A 17,759-nucleotide genomic window follows, 5' to 3' on the forward strand; every position below is an offset into this window, starting at 1 on the left:
CCTAACCCACCAGATCCCTTTCTGGACCAAGAGAATCAAGAGTCCAGGCACCCAGTGTTTTTCTGCCCCCCACCCTCCTATCTGGGCATTCCTACTGACCTCCGCTGCTGGGAAATGTGGGATGGCTTCTCTTTCCAATCCGTACAGCTGAGAATGTATGTTGGACAATGCCCTCTGACACATGGTGAGCCTCTGCAGAAACGGTGGGAGGAACACAGGGCATGTTGGGTTAGAAAACTTCACAAGCCCACCACAAGGGGGGAAACTTCCAAGAGTTCTTCTGGCGAGGCCTGTAGCCACACAAGAGCTCATGGGCTGAATGCCACACTATTCTTTGTGCAGAAAACCACTGTGGGCAAATGCACACCACGCACTGAAAGCACCTGACTTCCCCCAAAGAATCCTGGGAGTGTTAGTTTGTTGAGCGTACTGAGAATTGTAGCTCTGTGGGGGAGAAGCTACAGTCCCCAGGATTCCACATGCTTTTAAATGTATAAGGATGTAGATCTGCATCTCAATGCCATCTCTTAAGGGCTGCATCCAACCAACATGTCTCCTCAGCTCAAGGATTTACACTTGCGCAATGGAAATCTCCCCCCTCACCTGCTTGGGCCCTCCCCAAATATGCAAATCTGGGAACTCCTAGAACAGATTTAGGAGGCACACCAGGGAGGGAAGGAGTTCCATTGTGCAAGTTTAAATATTTGTGCTGAGGGGATGTGTCAACAGGAAATGGCCCTGAATTTCTAGGTTAAAAAACAAACATAGCTTTTGAGATTTTGTTTTGCTTTCCAGTCCATTCTGGGACAGCTTAATATTCAGTTCAGCAAATCATAATGGGCAAAACTCTTGTTTATTCCGCAATGTTGCGATGGTACAGTGGTGCCTTGCAAGACGAAATTAATCTGTTCCGCGAGTCTCTTCATCTTGCGGTTTTTTCGTCTTGCGAAGCACGGCTATTAGCGGCTTAGCGGCTATTAACGGCTTAGCGGCTTAGCGGCTATTAACGGCTTAGCGGCTTTAAGAAAAAGGAAACAAACTCGCAAGAACTCGCAAGACGTTTCGTCTTGTGAAGCAAGCCCATAGGGAAATTCGTCTTGCGGAACGACTCAAAAAACAGAAAACTCTTTCGTCTTGCGCTTTTTTCGTCTTGCGAGGCATTCGTCTTGCGAGGTACCACTGTACCAAGTGCACCGACATAAAACTAAAAAGAAAGAAAGGAGCGGCAAGTTTCTAGTCCCTGCTGCTGTGAAGAAAAGCACGGGCAATGCTTGGAAGAATCCTGTGTGCAGGGCCGTCTTACCCATAGGCGCTAGGGGTGCAGGCCACCTGGGCGCCGGGCTCTCAGGGGCGCCAGGCCAAGAGTCCAGGGCCCGAGAGTTGAGTCCGGGGAAGAGCCGGCCCATTGGCTGGGCTCTTCTGCTGCGGGCGCCCCTGCGCCATGAGTTCGGGGGTGAGCAAGCCAGCGAGACGCTGAGGTGGCCGGCCAGCTCCGCCCTCCTGCGTGCCTGGGACTGGGCAACTGGGGGGCGCGACGGGCAGATCTTTGCACCCCAGCACCGCATATGCTTAAGACAGCCCTGCCTGTGTGGGTATGTGGCTGGAGGTGGTGGGAGCAGAGGGGTGGCTGAACCACATGAGTGGCCCATGGCGGTTCAGGGTTCTGCATAATTCTTTGCCCTTTTTGACACAAATGAGAGTGAAACAAAGATTGCATGATGAGAGTTTCTTAATTCTCAATATTTGGACATAGTGGTCGATTCTAACATTGCATGGTAGGGAATTTGGGATAGGTTGGCCCAGAGTCACTCCACGCACCCACATGCAGCACACGTCTTAAGCCTTAAAGAAGGGAGGGGAAGCCTACCTGCTGGAAAGGGTTAAAGACGTCTTGGCTGCAGGTTAAGTAGTATTGCAGGATTTCTGTGGGATTGGGAAGAAAAGGAAAAGGAAATCAGACCGTGGCTCCCTATCAAGGCACCAGGCTTTTCCCATGCTCCTCCTGGATCCTGTGTTTGTTTGCTCTAACTTGGGTTTTACATGTTCAAAAAGAGGGTCTCTGCCCTTGATAGCAATAGGACAGGCCATGTGACACATTATGCAGGGATGGGGAATCTTTGTGTGCCCCCCCCCGCCCAGATGTTGCTGGACTACAGTATCCATCATCCCTGGCCATTGGCCATACTTGCTGGAGCTAATGGGAATTGCAGTTCAGCAATATATGGGGGTCTAGCAAGATGACATGCAGTGGTGCCTTGGTTTTTATTTCACTGTTGAGTAGCTGCTGTGGGGAGAGCTATGGGGAGCAGTTGGAAAGGGCCACCCTTTCTTCTCTCACTCTGGACAAATATTGCCTCCCCTCCCCTTGCAGCAATTATTAACTCCAGAAGCACAGGCTCCCCTATATGCCTAAGGTGGTGTTACAAGAATTGTGGTGGTGTTACAAGATATAGAATAAATATAAATGCACACATATCTAAATATATGAACCATGTGTCTGATATAGTATGGGAGAGCAATCCTGATGCCATTTTGACTCTCCCAATAACGTCAAATATTCCTCTGCAGTAAGGGAGGCAAATAGGGAAAGCCTTCCCATTGTCTTTTTGCTTGCAGATCCTGTCTGAAGGGCATATTTGTGTATGAATAGGGTGAGCCTGTGACCTGGACTCAGGAACTAAAGTATTGACCATCACAAAAAGAATGGCCAGGCTGCCCAGGTAATGCAACCAGTGACCATTATCAGGTATCCTGGCAAGCAGGATTTCTGCTGGAGACCGCCTCCTTCTGTGATGTATGTATGATTATTTGGGGGGGTCTTGGTCTACAGGGTGGGCAATTTCAAAAGTCTATATAAGGGCTTGAACACCATTGTTCAGGGTTCTCCTCCCTCCTGCGTGTGATGAGTGGGGACCCTGTTGCAACAGTTCCTTGAATAACGATCAGGCTTACTAGCTTCTTTGCTTCTCAAATATACTCTGGTTGGCCTCTGTTATTTCCTCCTACTGATAGGGAACCCACTTAAGGACTCTATACAGGCTCTGGAATACCCCATAAGAGAAAGGGAGCAGTTTTTCTTATAACAGTGGTTTGCCTGTGGGAAGGGGAGCAGGCAGGATTTCCACCAAGGCTGCAGCAGGGGGTGATTTATACTTCCCTGCATGATGGTCCTGGTGAAAATAGCCCCGCCTTGTGGGCACAGTGACTATTAATAATTTTAAAACCATTTCCAGGAGCTGGGAAGTAACCTCGGAGCTATCACTGCAAAGCGAGTGTTCCCAAGCATGGCGAATTGCGCTGGCTGAAAAGCTGACACATAATTATAGATTTTGAAGGGGGATTGGCTAATCCTCGTGCATTTGACTCTATATGGCTCCCATTCTTATACAGTGGTACCTTGGGTTAAGAACTTAATTCGTTCTGGAGGTCCGTTCTTAACCTGAACCCGTTCTTAACTTGAGGTACCACTTTAGCTAATGGGGCCTCCTGCTGCCGGAGCACGATTTCTGTTCTCATCCTGAAGCAAAGTTCTTAACCCGAGGTACTATTTCTGGGTTAGCGGAGTCTGTAACCTGAAGTGTCTGTAACCCGAAGTACCACTGTATTTTGTAAACACAGGTGTTTGGCCTCTTACACAAGGCAGGAGTCATGTTGGAAGGAAGCGCACTTCAGTCTATCAACGATTCTCAACGTGTGGGTCCCCAGATGTTGTTGGACTACAACTCCCATCATCCCTGAGCTCTGGCCTTGCTAGCTAGGAGTGATGGGAGTTGTAGTCCAACAACATCTGGGGACCCACAGGTTAAGAAAGGCTGGAATGATTATGTTTCTATGATGATGGCAATGTTTCTGTGGCATGTCACTCAGTTTCACGAAGGAGGATCCAGGGCTGGCTCAATGAGTTTGAGCACCTGTGGCGAACCACAAAATGATGTTCCTCCTCACTCTGCCAGGGAAGAAGGGGGGTAAAGAAGATCCGTTTCGTGAACAAGGGGTGGTTAGAAACAAGGGGGGAATCAAATCAACCCAACGGTTGATTTGGGGGAATCAAATCAACCCAACGGTTAAACTAGGAATCAAGGGCCGTCGTGGGGGGAAAGCGGCTCACTCTGAATCGCGACAGGTGGGGACAGAGCCTAGGAGACCCCGGAGGGCAGCCCCCACCTAGGAATGGGAGGAGACCAGCAGCACCTCTGAGAGGCCACAGTGGAGGCAGAATTGGGTGAGAGGGGCTGCCAAGGAGATGGCAGATCCAGACTGGAAGAAATGTGCTACTGATGAGTTCCTTGGAAGCCGGATTTGCCGCTCCTGTGGATCCTGCTGCCTAAGGTGGTCGCCTCACCTTGCCGGCCCTGAGAGGACCATGACCTCACAATAGGAGGGGATAAATAAAAGGGTTCCGTTTCATTGTTTATTACTTTGGATAGCCATACCGGTTGTAGTTCAACGTAGTTCTAAAGAGGTTTCTGCTTCCTCAGTGGAAATATCTCCCCTTTCTTCCCCCCATGGGCTGTTGTGGGGGTTCTCTCCACCCTCCAAAATAGGTCTGAGGGAGGCGTGAGATCAAAAAGATGGGGAGGAAGCCCCGCTGTGCTAGTGGGGATCCTTATGCTGGCTTCTGCTAAGGGAGCCAGGGGGTTGAATCCAGCCTATTTATTATTAACTAGATGTCTCCATCAGAGAACCTCTGTTATAGGCCCATTGAGAAGCGAATCAAGTATCTGGAAAAGTATTACAATAACAAATATCTCCTGGTAGAAATAGAATGAACCTTGTAAAATAACAAATATAATGCTTTTTTGATATCTGATGAAAACAAAGAAAGAAATATAATAACTTGGAACTGTGTGTGAAAAAAATTGTAGAAATAATAATACAATGAGTCTAATCGGAAGTTAAATATGTTTGTTTTGCTTTGGGGTTTTTTCTTCATCTTTCCCCCCCTTCCCTTCACTCCCCCCCCTTCCTCTTCTCTTTCTTTTTTCTTTTTTGTGTTTCCTTTCTTGGTCTCCCCTTTTTTTATTCATTAAGAAAAAGATAAAGAGAGGAAAGTGTATTATGAAAACCTCAGTAAGTTAAAAGTGATGTTGTGTGATTTCTTTATTAGTATTTATAAAATGTTAAAATTGGTTAATTGTAATGATTTGATGTTGCAACTACTGTGGTCCCCCCCCCCCATTATCGTTGAACTCTAAATAAAGTTTTATTCTGTTAAAAAAAGAAAGAAGCGAATCAGCTGGAGAACGAATGCCCCACAAAATACCCTGGCTTTCAATTCTTGTAGACACGGATGTTAGGTCTGGGGGACAATCTAGATTGCCTGAAACAGGTTCAGTGGCAATTAGCCCAAGGAAGGCCTTGCAGCTGAGCCGGCAAGTCAGGTGTGAGTTTAAGCCAGGCTTTTCAGGTAGGGTTGCCAACTAACCAGTGGGGGGGCAGGGGGGAAGTCCCAGTCTGCTCCTGTGCCTTTAACAGCAGACCTGATACCTGCAAAATTTGGCATCGGAAGCTTTTCACAGCATGGAGATAAACATGATCGCTGGTGAACCTCTACACATCAGGCTTCTGCAATGAAGGCACAGCCCTGCTCCCCAAATGCTAACCCACTTTGCTCTTTCCCGGGCCCCACGGCACTTCCAATCCTACCTGGGCTGAGTCCAGTGCTGGCTTGGGTTGTGTTCATCACATAGCCATCTGGCTCAAAGCAGAAATCGCTCAGTCCCTGAAGGGAAAGGGGAAGAAACAAATGTCTCTTTGACTGCAGTCAGTCGCTAGCAGGATCTAAGCAAAAATGTGTGACTGCAGAAGGTGGAGTCCAGCACCTTTGACAGCCGTGGGTCACTTTGATAGGCATCACAACAGAAGGCTCAAAGCTGGGATGGTGGGGGCAGAAGCTTTGATCCGCAGGGCGTGGGAGAACGTGGAGGGTTCAAATAGAGATTTTTTTTTCGGGGGAGGGGGCGGACTTTGAAAGGAAAGAAATAGTGATCTGGGCACTGTCCCTGCCAAATGTATTAAGAGAAAACAACAACAGCCCCAAACTCACCACAGCAGCTGCTGTCTCCAGCCCCATGGAGCCCCAGCTCAGGATGAGGACTAGGAAACTCATGACAGTCATTCTGTAGGCAGGAAAGAGAGAGGAAGGCACTCAAACGGGCATTGGTGGTGGTGCAGTCCGGGCAGGACTCTGGGGCAGAAGCCAACGGCCTGGCTCAGTTAAATGAATATGAAGCATACCCTCTAACATGTACCAGTGCAAAACCGGGATGCTTGTCTTCCGGGGCTGTGCTCCCATGCGAATCATTTGACCCACGTGAGAGCCGCTATCTTGCATGAGACACATGTCCGGCCGCAATCTCACATGTTTTTGGATCCTGAGCTCTTGTGTGTTTGGGGGCACCATGCTCGTGCATGAGAGCGCAGCCACCACCCCATGGGATGTCCTGATTTAATTGGGACGGTTGATGGATGTGACCCATCCATGCTGGCTCACCTCATTTGGAATTACCGTATTTTCCACTCTATAAGACACACTTTCCCCCTCCTAAAAAGTAAGAGGAAATGTGTGTGTATCTTATGGAGCGATTGCAGGCTGTGCAGCTTTCGCTGAAGCCAGGAGAGCAAGACGGATCAGTGTGCACCAATCCCTCTTGCTCTTTTGGCTTCAGGGATAGCTGCCCGAAGCCTCCTGAGTGCAGCGGGAGCATTCCCGCTGCGCTCCGGAGGCTTCGCTTCGCTGAATAGGTGCTGCACAGCTTTCCCTCTCTGCGCAGCGCACCTTCAGCAAAGCGGGAGGAGAAATGGAAGGGGCTCCATTTCTCCTGCTGCTTCGCTGAAGGGGCGCTGCGCAGAGAGGGAGAGAATTTTTTTCCCCCTTGTTCTCCTCCTCGAAAACTAGGTGCGCCTTATGGGTCGGGTGCGTCTTATAGAGCAAAAATACGGTAATTGAAGGAGGACCATCTAGAGAGCGAAGGGGGGCATGTGATTCTAAGACCAGAATCTAACATGACATCACTATATCATGGGGCACTGAGGGGGCTGATGGGAGTTGTAGTCAAAAATGTCTTGAGGGCACCAGGTTGGCCAAGCCTAGTGCAGATGCAATCTGTTGTGAGCACGCTGCCTAATTACCATGAATGGGGATATTGCCATGGTTTTGCTTCAAAGGGCTGCTTAGTTAGGATTTGACAAACAAATACTAATAGTCCTTGATAAGTTTGGATGGTGTACGGGAAACCCAGCTGCAGGAGTGCCTGGTGCAAATGCTTGGGAGACCGGGAGTGAGCAAGAGGGCTTAGAAATGCTGAAGACATTGATGCAGGAGGTGGGAAAGAGGCAGTGGCGTAGCATGGGTTGTCAGCACCCGGGGCAAGGCAAGTAATATGCACCCCCTAACCCATGGATTTGCGCCCCCTAACCCATGGATTTGCGCCCCCTAACCCTAACCCCCAGATGTTGCGCCCGGTGCGGCCGGCCCCCCCTGCACCCCCCACGCTACGCCACTGGAAAGAGGTGTGGAATGGTGGCAGGGCCTTTTTAGTGGTGGTGGTGGGATTTGGAATAGTAGGGGCAATTGCCCCAGGTCTCATACACAGAGGGGCCACATCAGTACTGGCAGATTGTACCACTGGCAGGCGGGAGGGCAGGACATTGACAGAGGCTGCAGTGAGAAGGAAAGCAGGGGTGTTGCCTTTGTTAAATAACTAAGTCCTGGGCCAGGGAAAGCATCCGGGTTGCAAGGTCTCTATGGGGCTCTGATAGAATCATAGCATCGCAGAGTTGAAAGGGCCCACGTGGGTCCATAGCTGTCAACTTTTCCCTTTTCTTGCAAGGAATCCTATTTGGAATAAGGGAATTTCCCTTGAAAAAAGGGAAACGTTGACAGCTATGCGTGGGTCATCTAGTCCAACCCACTGCAATGCAGGAATCTTTTGCCCAATGTGGGGCTTGAACCCACAACCCTGAGATTAACCTTGCAGGTCTACTCCTTTGCCTCCCCACTCGGGCTCTTCTGGGATACTGGCAAATGAAGTGAGTATTGCAAGCAGATCCCTCTCATCTAAAGGATCTTGCAGCGCTGCCTTTTACTCCTATTAGGAGTATAGCATGTAGATCAAGGGAAGTAATAGTGCCACTGTATTCTGCTCTGGTCATACCTCACCTGGAGTACTGTGTCCAGTTCTGGGCACCACAGTTCAAGAAGGACACTGACAAACTGGAATGTGTCCAGAGGAGGGCAACCAAAATGGTCAAAGGCCTGGAAACGATGCCTTACGAGGAATGGCTAAGGGAGCTGGGCATGTTTAGCCTGGAGAAGAGGAGGTTAAGGGGTGATATGATAGCCATGTTCAAATATATAAAAGGATGTCACATAGAGGAGGGAGAAAGGTTGTTTTCTGCTGCTCCAGAGAAGCGGACACGGAGCAATGAATCCAAACTACAAGAAAGAAGATTCCACCTAAACATTAGGAAGAACTTCCTGACAGTAAGAGCTGTTTGACAGTGGAATTTGCTGCTAAGGAGTGTGGTGGAGTCTCCTTCTTTGGAGGTCTTTAAGCAGAGGCTTGACAACTATATGTCAGGAGTGCTCTGGTGGTGTTTCCTGCTTGGCAGGGGGTTGGACTCGATGGCCCTTGTGGTCTATTCCAACTCTATGATTCTATGATTCTAATGTCTCACTACCCAGTTTGTGTGCGTTTCTGCACGGCAAACCTTTACTATCAAACGTTTTGATATTAAGCATCCCCCTGTCCCCCGAGGGAGGGCCATACAGCTTGAAGCCCATTGATGTTTCGTTTCAAATTCCTCAGTGCATCCCTGCTGGGTGTGTTTAAGACATGAGTAGGCAAACTAAGGCACAGGGGTTGGATCCGGCCCAACTGCCTTCTAAATCCAGCCTGCAGATGGTCCGGGAATCAGCATGTTTTTATATGAGTAGAATGTGCCCTTTTATTTAAAATGCATCTCTGGGATATTTATGGGGCATAGTAATTCGTTCATTCCCCCCCCCCCCAAAAAAAAAATATATCCAGCCTGAGGTCTGAGGGACATTGGACCAGCCCCCTGTTGAAAAACTTTGCTGACCCCTGGTTTAAGAGGTAAGACGCCTTGTAGATTTGCTCCCTTGTCTCCTTCCCTCCTCCTTCCTCCCTCTCCCCTCTTCTCAGTTGCCACCTCCCAACACCAGCAGCTCCCGGATGTGCCCGCCAGATGGCGCACTCACACGATTACCAGCCACTTGATCTGCTTCGCCAGCCCCAGCAAGGTGAAGAGACAGATGATGAGGTCCAGCAGCAGAAGCAAAATGTAGGCCAGCCACCTGGGGTGCCAGAGAGCGAGAGATGGGAGTGAGGATGACGCACTCAGCCCGCTTCTTCCACCTCCGACCCACCTCTTCCCACTGCCAGGTTGCTCCCCACACCCCACCCCGGGACTGTAGAGTTGTAGGCAGCCGACTGTGGCCTCTGCCATCGACCCCTCTGTCCTACCAAGCCTCCCAGGCAGTGGTGCAGTATGCTAAATCCTGAAATTCACATGCTCTTCATGGCACCAAGCAGCAAAAATGGGTTTTTGACCAACACAGGCATCATGGCAAAACACGTCCTGTACCTTTCCACGTCCTGTACCTCCTGCTTTGCTGAACATCCAGGCTGATTAGAAGACTTAAAAGCTTTCTCACTGTTTTGCAGGCATAGGCAAACTCGACCCTCCAGGTGTTTTGGGACTACAACTCCCATCATCCCTAGCTAACAGGGCCAGTGGTCGGGGATGATGGGAGTTGTAGTCCCCAAACATCTGGAGGGCCGAGTTTTCCTATGCTTGCTGTTTTGTGACATTTTTGTTGGTCATCATAAAGCAGTGGTTGGTTCTCAAACTATTTTTTCCCCTCTGGATCACGCTTTCAGAATAAAAAATTGCTCGCGCCCCACCGATTTATTTTTTTTAATTGATAAGAAATACTTTGCAAAACAAAAAGAAAACAATCCCTAGCAGTGCTTGATTTATAACACAGGGCACAACTGCTTTATAATACGGTCATAGGGACATCTAGCAAGTATAAAGCAAGGCAGCTACACATAAGAACATGGATCATTCCCAAACACTTGATGTTCTTGCTCTCATCCTGAAAATATATCTATCCATATTCTGCAAATAATAATAATAATTTTTTACTATACCACACTGAAATGTCTAAACGTTTCTGAGATTGCCCTCGAATCTTTCTGACACATTTGCCATCTTCTCCTGCTACACCCTCTGAGAACCACCGTCATAAAGGGACTTTGGGGTTTCCCACCCACCAGCCTGCAAATAATGAGTGGCAGTTCAGCCCATAGTCTTACAGACTAACGTAAACCTACTTTATTCTCTAAGCTTATTTGGGGCCCCTCTGGACTGGTGTTTTATTACGGGTGTGTTCAAGAACTTGTTATTGACACAGTGATAGTGTGTTCAAGGCAGGATCGCTCTGTATTTATTAAATTGTTGTTCCCCAATCCTATCACATGGTGGCTATTTCAGAAGGGCCAGAACAACTGCGGTCCACAAAGGTTCTGCGATTTCAGCAGGAAGTAATGGGATGTGCACTGATGGGAGATGTGGATTGTGTTAGGTTACAAAGGCCTATAGACAGCTGGTGTTTCTACTGTTGATAAGAGGTTGTTGTTTTGTTAGGGAATGCATGAATGCTGTGTTGAACTCTGTACTTTTCTTATTCCAAGTCGCCTAAAAAGTGTTTTTGTACTAATAAATCCGAAAAGCAACAATGAAAAGAAAACCTATGCTCCCTGGAGTACACTTTTTCTCATCATATATCCATTTCTACAGAAACCCTGTCTTTCTGTCAGTACTAACACCCACCATCATTTCCCAGTGCAAAAAAGGTAAAGGTAGAGGACCTCTGGACGATTAAGTCCAGTCAAAGGCGTTTATGGGGTTGTGGTGCTCATCTCGCTTTCAGGCTGAGGGAGCCGGCGTTTGTCCACAGACAGCTTTCTGGGTCATGTGGCCAGCATGACTAAACCGCTTCTGGCGCAACGGAAGCCAGAGCACGTGGAAACGCTGTTTACCTTCCCACCGCAGTGGTACCTATTTATCTACTTGCACTGGCGTGCTTTTGAACTGTTAGGTTGGCAGGAGCTAGCACAGAGCAATGGGAGCTCACCCTGTTGCATGGATTCAAACCGCCAACCTTCTGATTGGCAAGCTCAAGAAGCTCAGTGGTTTAGACCACAGTGCCACCCACGTCCTCAGTGCATGCCCTTCTTCAGCACCCCATATCTCACCTGTAATCTTCCAGGTAGCCGATTTGTTCTGCTAGGACGCTGGGTGTGCTGCGTGCCTCGCCCCAGAAAGGGATGCCATCCAGCGTTTGCGCTACTGCCTCTGCCTGGCGGCGTGTATTCCGCACCACGGCCACCAGCTCAGTTCGTGGGGACAGCGTCTCCTCCAGCTGGGTCAGCTCCCCCCGTACGGTCGCCGAAAGCAGCTCCACCGTCTCAGACACCTGTGGGTAGAAAAGAGGAGAGTCGCAAAGCGATGTGTAGGCAAGGAGGAGAAGCCATATGCGCCACATGGCATCGTGTGGCGTGCAGGGCCTTGGCAAAGATTCGTACACCAGACGCCCGTGGCAAACGCGACGCATTGTGTCCCATGTGCGCCTGTTCACACTGGACGCGAGTGCCAAGCTGCGCTTCGAGAACAGGCTGTCCTTACATCAGCGACAGAATGACTTAACCACAGGGTTAGTCCTGGAGATTGGCTCCCATCTTGCCAGCACTGCAGAACCTTTTCTGCGCTATAGTGGGGGTTGGCGGGGTCAGGCTCTGTGACCAAGATTATGCAAATCAAACGTATTTGCTGAGATGTGTTCACTTCCTTCTTCGCACAGCCAAAGGGAAGAGGACATTTGAAAGTTTATCAATGGCTATGAGGTGAAATATGGAGGAACGCCTTTCCGCGTTCAGAGGCGAGACTCCCACTGGTTGCATCACACCAAGGGGGCCATTCGGTGAGCAGCGAAGACAGAGCGTTGGATTAGATGGACTCGCACCCTTGGCTTGCCAGATGCCATGACCTTGCCTTCCCCATAGTGGGAGGGAATCCAGTGTCGTGCTGTTCTAATGTTTTTTTGGTGCCTGTATTTTTGCTTACCCAGTAGAACCACCTCCGAACCCCGCACACTATTCTGGGGGTTCTCACAACCTCCCAGAGCCGATCTGAGGCTTGTGTGTGTGTGTCAGTGTGTGCAGGGAGAAGGGGAGGGAAAGCCATGCTGTACCAGCCAAAGTCCTTGTGTGGGCTTCCAGTAGCAGGATGAGTTTGTTCAATCTGAACCAGTAAGTTTCCCCACACCTGGTGGAGGCTGTTCTATTAGGGCCAATGGGCTAGTGCCCCACCAACGTCATCTCAGCCAGCCCCCACTGCCTGCCTTCTTCCTCAAAAGCAGCCCATAGGCTGGCGGACTGGCTGCCGCCCTTCCTGTTCCTCACTCTCCGTTCTGTCATTGTTGAACTTAACGAGTTGGCTCTGCCTGTCCTTGGCTCTGGCGCCACCTACTGTTGGCCTCCCTGCCTTCTGCCCAACCAGTCCCAATAGACACTATCCATCACTGCCTGTGCCACACATGGCATTCTCATTCCACTCACCTGCATCACCAATATGCTACAGGTGTTCACCTTTAACACCAAGTGCACTAGGCCTGCCCTTCTAATTTCCCTACAGGCTCTGCAGCTGACATCTCTGCATGCTGAGCAGACAGGTCTGAAGTGGGATCTCTCCACACATTGGGCTGGATGTGCTTAGATATCTCCTGTGCAAACTGGAGCCCTGATCATTCAGGGTTCTCGTTCATCTGTAGGATTGTAAGTGGGTAATAGCTGAATACTCAGAAATCTCCCCCTTTGGACCTTCTGTTCAGGGTGCTAAGGTTTTGGGGTGTAGCCAGAAAGGAGAGGGCTGGCTTGCACACCCTGATTCCTCCCTATACATGCTCTGATAATGTGTGGAGGTGAATGCCTAGACACGGCTTAGTGCTTGCGGCAATCTTAGCCATTGTGTGCCTTCATATTAGGGGCACTTGCAACATGTCGGACGCATGCTGTGCACATGTCCCTGGAGGAAAGAGGCATGAGTCAAATACCAGTGATCTAGTCACGGGTTGCTTACAGCCAATTTCAACCTACGGTTCTTCTCTGTAAGTGGAGCACAGGTTAAAAGCATATTCAGGGGTAACTGACCATATAAACAAGTGCATGGGGTTCCCCCGCTTGTTCGCTCATGCACTCACCAGAGCATCGATGGAGCTTAGTGTGTGGTTGGTGTTCAGCAGCGAGTATGTGACCTGGTACACCCCATCGTTGGTCTCGCTGTTTCCATAGAAACCGATGCCAATCCCAGCACTGTGTTGGGGGTGGAGAAAGGCAGAGAAATGGATCAGCATGCATGCAGGGTTTGCAGCTGGCATAACCCCATTCCCAGAACAAGGGGAGGGTGTCCCTTAAATCCTGCATGGCCCCATATCTGTGCTGCTCGTGCCTGTTTATACCGGGATATAAGAAGCAGAAAGTCCCAGCTGAATGAGGCCAATCACCCATCGAGTGCAGCATCCCATTCTCACAGTCTCCAAGCCGATGTCTATGGGGACTTGAACGCAGGTCCTGCACAGCCCCCTAACACTATGTAACATGGAGCTAGAGTGGCCATGTGTCCTACTTCACAGAGGACAGTTCTCTATGTGAAGTACAGAGCCCAGTTTAAAGAAGAACAGCCCTGAGGAACGGCTAAGGGAGCTGGGCATGTTTAGCCTGGAGAAGAGGAGGTTAAGGGGTGATATGATAGCCATGTTCAAATATATAAAAGGATGTCACATAGAGGAGGGAGAAAGGTTGTATTCTGCTGCTCCAGAGAAGAAGAAGAAGAAGAAGAGTTTGGATTGGATATCCCGCCTTTCACTCCCCTTCAGGAGTCTCAAAGCGGCTAACAATCTCCTTTCCCTTCCTCCCCCACAACAAACACTCTGTGAGGTGAGTGGGGCTGAGAGACTTCAAAGAAGTGTGACTGGCCCAAGGTCACCCAGCAGCTGCATGTGGAGGAGCGGAGACTCGAACCCGGTTCCCCAGATTACGTGACTACCGCTCTTAACCACTACACCACACTGGCGGACACAGAGAAATGGATCCAAACTACAAGAAAGAAGATTCCACCTAAACATTAGGAAGAACTTCCTGACAGTAAGAGCTGTTCAACAGTGGAATTTGCTGCCAAGGAGTGTGGTGGAGTCTCCTTCTTTGGAGGTCTTTAAGCAGAGGCTTGACAACCATATGTCAGGAGTGCTCTGGTGGTGTTTCCTGCTTGGCAGGGGGTTGGACTCGATGGCCCTTGTGGTCTCTTCCAACTCTATGATTCTATGATTCTATGAATGCGGGAAGGGCCCTTGAAGCTGGCCGTCAACCGTTAAGCACCTGTCAGAAGAGGCTCCAAACAGCCCCCAGCTCAGATAGTTTCCCACACTCTTTGATTCAGAGCTTGTGCATTAAAATGGAAATGCAGAAAGCGGGTGTTTCTCCTGCTCCACCTATGCTATATTCCGGCTCCAAAGAGGTGTTGATCATTGCACAGTCTTTGAATGGTGGCCTGCCGCAGGGCTTCTCTCGGACCCAGAGAAGGGAGGGAGAGGGGAGCCTGGAGTCCTGGGACCCAGCTGACAGCGCACTGGACACAACATAGCAGGAGGCGAAGGTGAGGCTTTCCAAAGCAGGCTGGCGCTCTCTCCCTTTTGCAATCACTTGCAACGTAGCCTCAACATCTCGTGCCAGGCCCACCGTGCCATGATCTGTGGCGAGGGTGGACAAGGACGGGCAAGGGAACGCAGTGGACATGTGTGGATGGTAACAGGCACCTGTGGACTGGGGGGGGCAGGTGCATATTGGATGTGCACTCATCCAGCCCGTCCTTGCAAACAGCTGTGTAGCCGTGCTCCCAAAGAACCCACGGCAGGAACAAGGAGGAATCCTCCTGCAGGCACAATGGAGGGAATCTTTGCCAAAGAAAGAAAGAAAGAAAGAAAGAAAGAAAGAAAGAAAGAAAGAAAGAAAGAAAGAAAGAAAGAAAGAAAGAAAGAAAGAAAGAAAAGAAGGATTTGCATCAGGAGAAGTGCTAGTGCAGACGGGAAGAGCAGGAAGGGACGAGCGCAAAGATGCATTGGGGGAGCAGCATCAAGCCAGGGAGGAAAACGTCTAAGCTCCTTATGGCAACTGGCTGGGGATTGGGAAGGGATTTGCGCAGAGAGGGAACAAGTGAGTGTGAAAGGAACGGTGCACAAGAGAGACCCCATTTTCTCCCCCCCATTCCTTCTCTCCCTCCCTCGTCCTGGATTGGGCCACCTATCTGCGCCTGGCTCCTGACAACCGCGTTTGCCCACCCCCTGGCTCGCTTCTTAACTGTAATTATGAGCATGCCGGGTGGGTAATTACAGTCTTTCTGGTAATGACACAGGCGTGCGCAGAACAGCTGCAACCAAAATGTATGGGGATTAGCACAAGAGGGACCAAAAATACCGGTGGTTCTTCCTTCAGTCAGAACTGCCCTTCTCTGCACATTTATCCACCTGAGCCACACTCTGAGGGGCAGTTCACCGCGTTCATGGACGGCTAGTTTTTGTTCTAATCTGGTGATTTTTTTCCTAGGCTAGGGGTTTCTTGTTTGTTTGTATTTTAGTATTTTATCCAGGTTTCCCAGGATTATGTACAGGATTGGTGATGACTCAGACTAGATGAATGCACAACTCCTGCTCTTCTTCCATTTATCTCCCACAACCTTCCTCCCTTTCCACCTGCTGCTTGACCCCAACATCCTTAAGGTAAAGGTAAAGGGACCCCTGACCATTAGGTCCAGTCGTGGCCGACTCTGGGGTTGCGGCGCTCATCTTGCTTTATTGGCCGAGGGAGCTGGCGTACAGCTTCTGGGTCATGTGGCCAGCATGACTAAGCCGCTTCTGGCGAACCAGAGCAGCCGTTTACCTTCCCGCCAGAGCGGTACCTATTTATTTACTTGCACTTTGACATGCTTTCGAACTGTTAGGTTGGCAGGAGCAGGGACCGAGCAACGGGAGCTCACCCCGTCATCACAGGGATTCGAACCACCAACCTTCTGATCGGCAAGTCCTAGGCTCTGTGTGGTTTAACCCACAGCGCCACCTGTGTTCTTAAATGCCACTAATTCAGTGATGCTATACTGACATTACATATGCTTGTGCTTGTCAATAGACACTTTTTCTGATCCCCCATGGCAAGGGTGGGGAACCCGGAGCTCTTCAGATGTTGCCAGACTCTAATTCCCACAACCCCTCTCAATGGTAGGGGATTATGGGAGTTGTAGTCCAGCAACATCTGGAAGGCCTCCTTGTGACTTGAACCGATTACTTCATGCACTACCTTCTGAAGCAGGAGAAAAACAAAATGTTCCATCTTCTATGTGACTCCCTTTTAAATATTTGAAGACAACTGTTATGCAATGCCTTTTAATGGTTATTTCTTCAGCCTAGACATACCTGCCTTCCACCTTTCCTCATAGGATTTGGCATCCTGGCCCCGCACCCTCTTTGTCTTCTAGACGCATCCCACTGTTTCTCTATCCTTCCTAAAATGGGCTACCCATTTTAGGTACTCCAGGTGAGGCCTGACCAAAGCCGACTAGAGGGGCTCCATCATTTCCCCTTGCAGTCACAACAGTATATGGCTGTGCTATGCCTTTAAACCACCTTCGAAGCATATCCTTCCACTCAAAAGAATTCTGGGCCCTGTAGTTTATCCCTTATGGCGTTGCAATTCCCAGAAACCCTTAGCAAACTACAGTGACCAGTATTCTTTGAAGGAAACAATGTGCTTCAAATGTGCTTTCAAGGTCTAGTGTGTACAGTACATGTTGATGCAACCCAGAATTGCATTTATCCTTTTAGCTGCTGTACTGTTGTTACACCAGTGTTTGAATTATGGGGAGGGGCATGATAAGCAAGTTCTTTGTACCCCCTCCCCAAATTTGGCCAGATCATTGGTTCCTCATAACCATAGCTGTCAACATTTCCCTTTTCTTGTGAGGAATCCTATTCGGAATAAGGGAATTTCCCTTAAAAAAAGGGAAAAGTTGACAGCTATGTTCATAACCCTACTAAAAATAGTAGCAAAAGGGGCTGTTTGCAATAGGAAAGAGGGAGATAGGTCAGGCCTGTCCTCCCTTTGAGTCAACACTGAGTTACGCTCCGTGGGCTGAGTGGGAATCAATCCTTTTCAGGGAAGATCACTCTGACAGGAGTTTGGCTCCACACTGAACTCACTCAAGCAACCTCTCAACTAGTCACCTCATCTGTCTGAGTGTCAAGACCCTTACATCCATTCCTGGCCAGCTCTGAGGATCCAAGGCTGGCATCGGGGCCACGATCCTACCTTTGAGCGGGGCACCCAAGGAGGTTGTGGGCATGCCTGCGAGGGAAATCTCAGTTGGCATGCCGGCCTGAGCTCTCCCCCAAATCTTGGAGCCAGCAGTGCATTCACAGATCTACCTGCTCTCCCTTTACACACCAACCCCCAGCCATTCTTCCTTTCTCTCCCCCTTCATTCACCCCTCCATTCACGTACCCACCCAACTCTCACACAGGTCTTTGCCCACCCCCATCTTTGCCTCTTTCAGTCACACCAGGCCCTCTCTTTCTCTTTCTCTTTCTCCCTAAATCTCATTTCTATGGCAACCACCTCCCTCCTCTC

At 49.6% G+C, this 17,759-nt stretch overlaps 1 protein-coding gene across 2 annotated transcripts in view; it reads right to left on the minus strand.

Annotated features, from left to right (window-relative positions):
* The window catches only part of TTYH1 (tweety family member 1), a 66,590-nt gene that overhangs the window by 9,878 nt on the left and 38,953 nt on the right, over positions 1 to 17,759 (minus strand). For both annotated transcript variants that reach the window (XM_081885981.1, XM_081885980.1), the window contains exons 3-9: positions 13,289 to 13,400; positions 11,286 to 11,506; positions 9,224 to 9,319; positions 6,047 to 6,119; positions 5,647 to 5,722; positions 1,868 to 1,923; positions 100 to 192 (exon numbers count right to left, since the gene is read on the minus strand). In XM_081885981.1, the coding sequence (XP_081742107.1) occupies positions 100 to 192; positions 1,868 to 1,923; positions 5,647 to 5,722; positions 6,047 to 6,119; positions 9,224 to 9,319; positions 11,286 to 11,506; positions 13,289 to 13,400 (727 nt within the window). The remainder of the gene's footprint in view (positions 1 to 99; positions 193 to 1,867; positions 1,924 to 5,646; positions 5,723 to 6,046; positions 6,120 to 9,223; positions 9,320 to 11,285; positions 11,507 to 13,288; positions 13,401 to 17,759) is intronic.

This window comes from Podarcis melisellensis (genome assembly GCF_964234715.1).
Source record: "Podarcis melisellensis genome assembly, chromosome: 13".
In the NCBI taxonomy this organism is placed as follows: domain Eukaryota; kingdom Metazoa; phylum Chordata; class Lepidosauria; order Squamata; family Lacertidae; genus Podarcis; species Podarcis melisellensis.